At 40.4% G+C, this 11,725-nt stretch overlaps 1 protein-coding gene across 1 annotated transcript; it reads left to right on the top strand.

The window, feature by feature from the left end:
• Positions 1-4,081: 4,081 nt before the first annotated feature.
• Positions 4,082-11,501, top strand: LOC120992054 (gastrula zinc finger protein XlCGF67.1-like). Its single transcript, XM_040420816.1, has 3 exons — positions 4,082-4,152; positions 10,143-10,658; positions 11,411-11,501. Coding segments are annotated over exons 1-3 (552 nt in total). The 5' UTR covers positions 4,082-4,118; the 3' UTR covers positions 11,413-11,501.
• The last annotated feature ends 224 nt before the right edge of the window (positions 11,502-11,725 follow it).

The raw sequence follows: 11,725 nt of genomic DNA, 5'->3' as shown, positions 1-11,725 counted from the left end.
GTATATATACAGTATACTGTCCTCTGTAGTATATATACAGTGTACTGTCCTCTGTAGTATATATACAGTGTACTGTCCTCTGTAGTATATATACAGTATACTGTCCTCTGTAGTATATATATACAGTATACTGTCCTCTGTAGTATATATATATACAGTATACTGTCCTCTGTAGTATATATACAGTGTACTGTCCTCTGTAGTATATATATATACAGTATACTGTCCTCTGTAGTATATATACAGTATACTGTCCTCTGTAGTATATATACAGTATACTGTCCTCTGTAGTATATATATACAGTATACTGTCCTCTGTAGTATATATACAGTATACTGTCCTCTGTAGTATATACACAGTATACTGTCCTCTGTAGTATATATATACAGTATACTGTCCTCTGTAGTATATATATACAGTATACTGTCCTCTGTAGTATATATACAGTATACTGTCCTCTGTAGTATATATATACAGTATACTGTCCTCTGTAGTATATATACAGTATACTGTCCTCTGTAGTATATATACAGTATACTGTCCTCTGTAGTATATATACAGTATACTGTCCTCTGTAGTATATATACAGTATACTGTCCTCTGTAGTATATACACAGTATACTGTCCTCTGTAGTATATATACACAGTATACTGTCCTCTGTAGTATATATATACAGTATACTGTCCTCTGTAGTATATATATACAGTATACTGTCCTCTGTAGTATATATATACAGTGTACTGTCCTCTGTAGTATATATATATACAGTATACTGTCCTCTGTAGTATATATACAGTATACTGTCCTCTGTAGTATATATACAGTATACTGTCCTCTGTAGTATATATATACAGTATACTGTCCTCTGTAGTATATATACAGTGTACTGTCCTCTGTAGTATATACACAGTATACTGTCCTCTGTAGTGTATATACAGTATACTGTCCTCTGTAGTATATATATACAGTATACTGTCCTCTGTAGTATATATATACAGTATACTGTCCTCTGTAGTATATATACAGTATACTGTCCTCTGTAGTATATATATACAGTATACTGTCCTCTGTAGTGTATATATATATACAGTATACTGTCCTCTGTAGTATATATACAGTATACTGTCCTCTGTAGTGTATATACAGTATACTGTCCTCTGTAGTATATATACAGTATACTGTCCTCTGTAGTATATATATACAGTATACTGTCCTCTGTAGTATATATACAGTATACTGTCCTCTGTAGTATATATATACAGTATACTGTCCTCTGTAGTATATATACAGTATACTGTCCTCTGTAGTATATATACAGTATACTGTCCTCTGTAGTATATATACAGTATACTGTCCTCTGTAGTATATATACAGTATACTGTCCTCTGTAGTATATATATACAGTATACTGTCCTCTGTAGTATATATATACAGTATACTGTCCTCTGTAGTATATATACAGTATACTGTCCTCTGTAGTGTATATACAGTATACTGTCCTCTGTAGTATATATATACAGTATACTGTCCTCTGTAGTATATATACAGTATACTGTCCTCTGTAGTATATATATACAGTATACTGTCCTCTGTAGTATATATACAGTATACTGTCCTCTGTAGTATATATACAGTGTACTGTCCTCTGTAGTATATATACAGTATACTGTCCTCTGTAGTATATATACAGTATACTGTCCTCTGTAGTATATATATACAGTATACTGTCCTCTGTAGTATATATATATACAGTATACTGTCCTCTGTAGTATATATACAGTATACTGTCTCCTGTAGTATATATATATATAGTATACTGTCCTCTGTAGTATATATACAGTGTACTGTCCTCTGTAGTATATATATATACAGTATACTGTCCTCTGTAGTATATATATATACAGTATACTGTCCTCTGTAGTATATATATATAGTATACTGTCCTCTGTAGTATATATACAGTATACTGTCTCCTGTAGTATATATATATATAGTATACTGTCCTCTGTAGTATATATACAGTATACTGTCCTCTGTAGTATATATACAGTATACTGTCCTCTGTAGTATATACACAGTATACTGTCCTCTGTAGTGTATATACAGTATACTGTCCTCTGTAGTGTGTATATATATATACAGTATACTGTCCTCTGTAGTATATATACAGTATACTGTCCTCTGTAGTATATATATACAGTATACTGTCCTCTGTAGTATATATACAGTATACTGTCCTCTGTAGTATATATACAGTATACTGTCCTCTGTAGTATATATACAGTATGCTGTCCTCTGTAGTAGTATATACAGTATACTGTCCTCTGTAGTATATACACAGTATACTGTCCTCTGTTGTATATATACAGTATACTATCCTCTGTAGTATATATACAGTATACTGTCCTCTGTAGTGTATATATACAGTATACTGTCCTCTAGTGTATATATACAGTATACTGTCCTCTGTAGTGTGTATAGATATATACAGTATACTGTCCTCTGTAGTATATATACAGTATACTGTCCTCTGTAGTATATATATACAGTATACTGTCCTCTGTAGTATATATATATACAGTATACTGTCCTCTGTAGTATATATACAGTATACTGTCCTCTGTAGTATATATATACAGTATACTGTCCTCTGTAGTATATATACAGTATACTGTCCTCTGTAGTATATACACAGTATACTGTCCTCTGTAGTATATATATACAGTATACTGTCCTCTGTAGTATATATACAGTATACTGTCCTCTGTAGTATATATACATTATACTCTCCTCTGTAGTATATATACAGTATACTGTCCTCTGTAGTATATATACAGTATACTGTCCTCTGTAGTATATATACAGTATACTGTCCTCTGTAGTATATACACAGTATACTGTCCTCTGTAGTATATATACACAGTATACTGTCCTCTGTAGTATATATATACAGTATACTGTCCTCTGTAGTATATATATACAGTATACTGTCCTCTGTAGTATATATATACAGTATACTGTCCTCTGTAGTATATATATACAGTGTACTGTCCTCTGTAGTATATATATATATACAGTATACTGTCCTCTGTAGTATATATACAGTATACTGTCCTCTGTAGTATATATATACAGTATACTGTCCTCTGTAGTATATATACAGTGTACTGTCCTCTGTAGTATATATATACAGTATACTGTCCTCTGTAGTATATATACAGTATACTGTCCTCTGTAGTATATATACAGTACACTGTCCTCTGTAGTATATATATACAGTATACTGTCCTCTGTAGTATATATACAGTATACTGTCCTCTGTAGTATATATACAGTATACTGTCCTCTTCAGTGTAAATTACTTTACACAGTTTAGTGTCATCTGCGAAAATTAAATTTATACTTTACTATGCAAGCCTTCTACAAGATCATTAATAAATATATTGAAGAGAATAGGGCCCAATACTGACCCTTGAGGTACCCCACTAGTGACAGTGACCCAATCTGAGTGTGTACCGGTAATAACCACCCTCTGTTTTCTATGATTGAGCCAGTTACTTACCCACATACAGACGTTTTCTCCCAGTCCGAGCATTCTCATTTTATATACTAACCTTTTATGTGGTACAGTGTCAAATGCTTTGGAGAAGTCCAGATATACGACATCCATTGATGTAGGCACGTTGTACCAGGAGGAGAGGGCCGGAGGAGAGCACATGGCCCCTGAAGGGTTTATTCCCTAAGTGTCTCTCTCCATCCACAGGAGTACACAATAGTGAAGAAGACATCGGGGGACTGTGTGACTCCCATCATCCATCTCCAGGAGTCAGGAGGGCGGAGCAGGACCCCTCACCCCATCACAGAGCCTCCCCCTCACCCCCTGATACATGAGCAGAAGGTCCTAGAGCTCACCCACAAGATGATGGAGCTGCTGACTGGAGAGGTGACACTGCTGGGAATGCTGGGAAATTCTCCAGTAACAGCACTGGAGGGGTCTGGGTGATGACGGTGTCATTGTGTTGTCAGGTTCCTATAAGGTGTCAGGACGTCACTGTCTATTTCTCCATGGAGGAGTGGGAGTATATAGAAGGACACAAGGATCTGTACAAGGAGGCCATGATGGAGGAGCACCAGCCTCTTATATCACAAGGTAAGACCCATCATGTGCAGTGTATACAAGTGTGTGCAGTGACATGTAATGGAGGAGCACCAGCCTCTTATATCACAAGGTAAGATCCGTCATGTGCAGTGTATACACGTGTGTGCAGTGACATTTAATGGAGGAGCACCAGCCTCTTATATCACAGGGTAAGACCCGTCATGTGCAGTGTATACACGTGTGTGCAGTGACATGTAATGGAGGAGCACCAGCCTCTTATATCACAAGGTAAGAGCCGTCATGTGCAGTGTATACACGTGTGTGCAGTGACATGTAATGGAGGAGCACCAGCCTCTTATATCACAAGGTAAGAGCCGTCATGTGCAGTGTATACAGGTGTGTGCAGTGACATGTAATGGAGGAGCGCCAGCCTCTTATATCACAAGGTAAGACCCGTCATGTGCAGTGTATACACGTGTGTGTGTGCAGTGACATGTAATGGAGGAGCACCAGCCTCTTATATCACAAGGTAAGAGCCGTCATGTGCAGTGTATACACGTGTGTGCAGTGATATGTAATGGAGGAGCACCGGCCTCTTATATCACAAGGTAAGACCCGTCATGTGCAGTGTATACACGTGTGTGCAGTGACATGTAATGGAGGAGCACCAGCCTCTTATATCACAAGGTAAGAGCCGTCATGTGCAGTGTATACACGTGTGTGCAGTGACATGTAATGGAGGAGCACCAGCCTCTTATATCACAAGGTAAGAGCCGTCATGTGCAGTGTATACACGTGTGTGCAGTGACATGTAATGGAGGAGCGCCAGCCTCTTATATCACAAGGTAAGAGCCGTCATGTGCAGTGTATACACGTGTGTGCAGTGACATGTAATGGAGGAGCACCAGCCTCTTATATCACAAGGTAAGAGCCGTCATGTGCAGTGTATACACGTGTGTGCAGTGACATGTAATGGAGGAGCACCAGCCTCTTATATCACAAGGTAAGAGCCGTCATGTGCAGTGTATACACGTGTGTGTAGTGACATGTAATGGAGGAGCGCCAGCCTCTTATATCACAAGGTAAGACCCGTCATGTGCAGTGTATACACGTGTGTGCAGTGACATGTAATGGAGGAGCACCAGCCTCTTATATCACAAGGTAAGAGCCGTCATGTGCAGTGTATACACGTGTGTGTAGTGACATGTAATGGAGGAGCGCCAGCCTCTTATATCACAAGGTAAGACCCGTCATGTGCAGTGTATACACGTGTGTGCAGTGACATGTAATGGAGGAGCTCCACAGTTTCTTCTCACATTACATTAGAGGCTACGTGTTCTTTATATGTCAGTCATATCCATAGGGCTCCAGTCACATGATGAGAGCGTGTCCTTCTGGCCTCCATCGGGCCGGTATAGTAGACTATACTACAGAGACGTCTTCTGCTTGTATATATATTGTAGATCATACATGGAGTTTATGGGTAGATGTCCGTGACTTAAGGACCAGCACCGTACATGTATGGCGCTGTGATCGAGTGGGTGCAGTAGACGCGCCCGCCCGATTCGCGGCAGAGGTCCGGCAGTCACTGGTAGCCAGAGCCCTGCTGCATGCGCCGGCATCAGTGAAATCACCGATGCCAGCGTATTAACCCTTGATGTGCCGCGGTCAGCGCTCGGAGCTTCCATCGGGTCCCCGTGCTGCTGTGAGGGGGATCCAATGGCATGGAAGACAGGCCGATGCCATACGTGACAGTCTGTGAGATCCAGCCCCCTGTATTACACTGTGTAATACACTTACAGCCAATGCATCACAATACAGAAGTATTGTCATACATTGTAAAGGGGATCAGACCCCCAAAAGTTGAAGTCCCAGACAGTGATGGCCAGTTCGCGGGCTTGGGAAAAAAGATGGCAAATCGCATGTGTTCGTCGGCGAACACTGCGAACTGGCCATCACTGGTCCTAGAGTGTGACAAATTAAGTGTGAAAAAAAGTTAAAAAAATAAAGTTTTACAAAAAAAATTTAAGTTTCAGGTAAAAATAAATCGTCCTTTTGCCAAAATAAAGTAAAAAAAATAAAATATAATTTTAAAAAAATAGGGGGAAAAAGAAAAGTAGACATTAGATATCGCTGTGTCCCTCCGGTGAACACTGTCAAAAAAATAACAACTGTGCTAAAAAAAAAAACATTTTTTGTCACCTTATATCACTAAAATGGACACACAAAGCAATCAAAAAGGCGTATGCCCCCAGAAAAGTTGGCATATTTGGTATTGTCGTGTCCATAACAACCTGCTGTATAAAAATACCACATGATCTAACCTGTCAGATGAACGCTGTAAATAACAAAAAATTAAACCAGTGCCAAAACAGCTATTTTTTGTTACCTTTCCTCACAAAAACTGTAATATAGAGCAACCAAAAATCATATGTACCCTAAACTAGTACCAACAATACTGCCACCCTATCCCGTAGTTTCCAAAATGGGGTCACTTTTTTGGAGTTTCTACTCTAGGGGTGCATCAGGGGGGCTTTAAATGGGACATGGTGTCAAAAAACCAGTCCAGCAAAATCTGCCTTCCAAAAACCGTATGGCATTCCTTTCCTTCTTGTAGAACACCTAAAGGGTTAACAAAGTTTGTAAAAACCGTTTTGAATATCTTGAGGGGCGTAGTTTCTAAAATGGGGTCATTTTTTTGGAGCTTCTACTCTAGGAGTGCATCAGGGAAGAGTTGTTGCGATACCAAATTTTTGATTCGATTTCGATATCATAAAAAAGTATTGCGATACTCGATACATTCGATACCACGCGGAAAAAAAAACAACAAAAAAGCCACGTGCATTCCACATTTAAAAAAAATGGCGAATCGCGCAGTTTTTATTTTATTTTTTTCTGTTCCGGCGTTCACCGCATAGATTTTTTTCTAGTTTGGACTTTTCGGACGTGGCGATATGTGATATGTTTATTTATTTTTTAGATATTTTATATGTAATTTATACTTAATATTTTGGTGTATTTTTTTTTATTTTATTTTTATTTAATAACTATTTCCCCCCTTAGGGGCTAGAACCTGGGCTCTTTTCATCCCTTGTCCTATTCACCCTGATAGATCTCTATTGTGGTGAATAGGACCTCACACTCTCCCTGCTGCCCTGTGCATAGTACACACAGCAGCAGAGAGCTGACTATGGCAGCCAGGGCTTCAGTAGCGTCCTGGCTGCCATGGTAACCGATCGGAGCCCCGCAATTACACTGCTTGGGCTCTGATCAAAGGCTGCCACTGCCACCAATGAAGAGGAGCGGAGGGGACCCAGTGGCCACTGCCACCAATGATTTTAATATTGAGGGGGGGAGGGGGCGCTGCGCCACCAATGATTCTAATACTCGGGGGGGGCGCACCAATGATAATTAAGCTTTAATACAGGAGGCGGGTACTGACAGCAAATCAGCGGCACTTAACCCTTCAGGTGCCGCACCTGAGGGATTAACTGCCGCTGATCGCAGCTCCCTGTCAGAGGCAGGGTGCCGGCAATGTGATTCTGCTGCCGGCACCTGCCTCCTGTATTAGAAGTTAAAGACCACCTTTCAAATCAATAGTCTGTTTGTGTAATGCATAAATGTACTGAGTCCTGAGTTTCTAGCTGCGTCCTGAATGAGGAACCCTCTTCCCCGGTAACTCGGGCTAGGGTATGTTAGCAGGATGAAATCTATTAATCTATCCCTTCAATCTTGCACATGTGCAGTGGTTTGCATCCGCGCATGGGCAGTAGATATCTACTGGGGAAGCAGAGGCAGATGTATTGCGCTTCTGCGAAATGGAAACTACTTCACAGACACAAGATTACAAGGACGGGCGAGATCCCTGGCCCTAATAATCAAGGGGACAGGGGGAGTGGCTGTCAATGAGGGCGGAGGAGCAGTAAATTGTCTCCTGCTCCGTATGCTAATTACTACTATCGGAGCGATGGGGAGGAGACATCAGCTTCTCTCCTGGGCGTTCCTTCTCCATGCTGTAGCGCTGTCCAATCGCAGCGCAGAACGTCACAGCCAGGGAGAAGGAACGCCCAGGAGAGAAGCTGATGTCTCCTCCCTATCGCTCCGATAGTAGTAATTAGCATACGGAGCAGGAGACTGTAACTGGGGCACAGCGGGCGAACGGAGCGGCTCCCAGGAATAATAGTAAGTGCAGGGAGATCCCTGGGCGCCGCTCTACATGTCCTGCTAACTTAACTAAGTCCGAACTCATAAAAAAGGTCGTCCTATCATTGGTGGCGCAGTGCGCCTGCCCCTCCTCCGCCCCTCTCTCCCCATTGGTGGCAGCACAAGGGGAGGGAGACACTGCTCCCTTCTCCCCCGTGCTGCCGAGAGAACATGAGCGTGCTGACAGCAGTACGCTCATGTTCAGAGATACTAGACTGTGCAGCAGCGCAGGCCAGTATCGAAAAAATGGAAATCCCGGTATCGTATCGATACCGGGACAAAAGTATCGATTGGGTATCGAAATTTCGATACCCGCAACAACCCTACATCAGGGGGTCTTCAAATGTGACATGGCAGCTTAAAATTATCCCAGTGAAATCTGCCCTCCAAAACGTTCCTTTCCTTCTGCGCAATGCCGTGTGCCCGTACAGCAGTTTATGACCACATGTGGGGTGTTTCTGTAAACTACAGAATCAGGGCAATAAATATTGAGTTTTGTTTGGCTGTTAACCCTTGCTTTGTTACTGGAAAACAATTGATTAAAATGGAAAATCTGCCAAAAAAGTGAAATTCTGAAACTTCATCTCCATTTTCCATTAATTCTTGTGGAACACCTAAAGGGTTAACAAAGTTTGTAAAATCCGTTTTGAATACCTTGAGGAGTGTATTTTCTAAAATGGGGTCATTTTTGGGTGTTTTCTATTATGTAAGCCTCACAAAGTGACTTCAGACCTGAACTAGTCCTTAAAAAGTGGGTTTTGTACATTTTCTAAAAAATTTCAAGATTTGCTTCTAAGCCTTCTAACGTCCCCCCAAAAAAAAATGGCATACACAAAATTAAAAACGGAAAATGCAAATGTGATCGCACACTACATCCAGCACTCTGCCCTCCATGCTGGATGAGACATTGGTGTACATTTTGGCCAAAGCGTAATAAGCCACTCACCGCGTCAAGGTCGTCTCATTTGAGTGGTCCCTAACTCTTGTTCCTACCTGTTTATGGGCCATGACAGCCACATAAAGTCCAGGGAATGCAGGTCAGCATGCAAGCCAAGTACACTCTGCTTTTAACCCCGTTCGGTGCCATTACAGCTTTCATCGGATCCAGGGATGCAAGTACCAACATGCATGCTGAGCCCACCATATACTTCTCCTGGAGCCAAATGGCTAATGGTAGGTTCTATATAAGCAGACTCAGTTTTATACTGACTTTAAAACCAGCCTCCAGGACATATTGACTGGTCAGGTGTGCTTGACTCAAAGGAGATCGCCACGCCTCCAATATATGCTAAATCATGATGCTCGTTCACCAGCTCCAAACCGTGATGTTCCCTCCACCAGCTCCAAATCATGATGTTCCCTCCACCAGCCTCAAATCATGATGCCCCCCTTCACCAACTCTAAACCATGATATTCCCTCCACCAGCCTCAAATAATTAGGCCCCACTTCACCAGCTCCAACCAAGATGCTCCTTGTTTTATTCAAATGATGTCTAGTTGCCGTTGAAAGGCAAAATGTGTTGGCAGAGAGCAGGGCTCGTTTCCAGACATGGCCAGGCTTTTCAAATTTTTTAGTTTTGTTAAGTCATTATTTACTGTATGTAATAAAAGTCATGACCTGGTGTAAACCAGAATCCTGGACTTTGTCAGGAAGTTGTAGAAGCTTTTTAAGGCTGGGATCACAAGTGCAGATTTTTGGGCCAAAGTCAGGAATGGATTCCAACTGAATGAACACTTCTCCTTCCAGCCTAATTGGAATGTTATAAGTTTGTCTACGCTGTAGATTGCAAAAAAAAAAATAAGATAAAAATTTATATTTGTTAAATTTTTTTTAACAGAAAATCCCAGTAAGAAATGTGAAAACGTCATGTTACCACTAGATGAAGATATCATGCAGCGCTCTTCAGGAGAAAACCTCATTACCCTTAATGTACATCCAGGTCTTCACAGTACAGATCTGTCATATAATCCTTCTAATTATGAGGAACCTTCTCCGGACCAATCACAGATTGTTACCGCAAGTACAAGTCAGAAAAGGATTAAAAGGTTTCATGGTGGTAAAGAATCCACAAACAGCTCAGGACTTTCTACACACCGAAGAAATCACAAAGGAGAGAAAATGTATTCATGTTCAGAATGTAGGAAATGTTTTAGACAAAAATCTAATCTTATTACACATGAGAGAATTCACACAGGAGAGAAACCATATTCATGTTCAGAATGTGGGAAATGTTATACAGTGAAATCAAATCTTATTATACATGAGAGAAGTCACACAGGAGAGAAGCCATATTCGTGTTCAGAATGTGGGAAATGTTTTACAGTGAAATCAATTCTAGTTAAACATCAGAGATGTCACACAGGAGAGAAGCCATATTTGTGTTCAGAATGTGGGAAATGGTTTCCAGTGAAATCAGATCTTGTTAATCATCAAAGATGTCACACAGGAGATAAGTCATATTCGTGTTCAGAATGTGGGAAATGTTTTACAGTGAAATCAGATCTTGTTAATCATCAAAGATGTCACACAGGAGAGAAGCCATATTCATGTTCAGAATGTGGGAAATGTTTTAGAGAAAAATCATATCTTGTTATTCATAAGAGAAGACACACAGGAGAGAAGCCATATTCGTGTTCAGAATGTGGGAAATGTTTTACAGTGAAATCACATCTTGTTAATCATCAGAGATATCACACAGGAGAGAAGCCATATTCATGTTCAGAATGTGGGAAATGTTTTACAGTGAAATCACATCTTGTTCATCATCAAAGATGTCACACAGGAGAGAAGCCATATTTGTGTTTAGAATGTGGGAAATGTTTTGGAAAAAAATCATATCTTGTTATACATAAGAGAAGTCACACAGGAGAGAAGCCATATTCATGTTCAGAATGTGGGAAATGTTTTAGAGAAAAATCTAATCTAGTTATACATGAGAGAATACACACAGGAGAGAAGCCATATTCATGTTCAGAATGTGGGAACTGTTTTACAGTGAAATCACATCTTGTTATTCATCAGAGATGTCACACAGGAGAGAAGCCATATTCGTGTTCAGAATGTGGGAAATGTTTTACAGTGAAATCACATTTTGTTGTTCATCAGAGAAGTCACACAGGAGAGAAGCCATATTCATGTTCAGAATGTGGGAAATGTTTTACAGCTAAATCATATCTTGTTTCACATGAGAGAAATCACACAGGAGAGAAACCATATTCATGTTCAGAATGTGGTAAATGTTTTACATGGAAATCAAATCTTGTTAAACATGAGAGAATCCACTCTGGACAGAAGCCATATACATGTTCAGAATGTGGGAAATGTTTTACACAGAACCCAAGTCTTGTTGCACATCAGAGAAGTCACAGAGTAAAGAAGCCATATTCATGTTCAGAATGTGAGCAATGTTTTGCGCAAAAA

Source organism: Bufo bufo, chromosome 2 (assembly GCF_905171765.1).
Source record: "Bufo bufo chromosome 2, aBufBuf1.1, whole genome shotgun sequence".
Taxonomy (NCBI): Eukaryota; Metazoa; Chordata; class Amphibia; order Anura; family Bufonidae; genus Bufo; species Bufo bufo.
Note: the sequence above shows the minus strand (reverse complement) of the source record. Positions and strands in the feature narration are given on the sequence as shown.

What these genes read in the sequence shown, in the direction of transcription:
- LOC120992054 (XM_040420816.1), top strand. Translation starts at nt 4,119, where the DNA reads ATGATGGAGGAGCACCAGCCTCTTATATCACAAG. An exon ending in CCAGCCTCTTATATCACAAG is followed by an intron (nt 4,153 to 10,142) that starts GTAAGACCCATC and finishes TTTTTTTAACAG; the next exon opens with AAAATCCCAGTAAGAAATGT.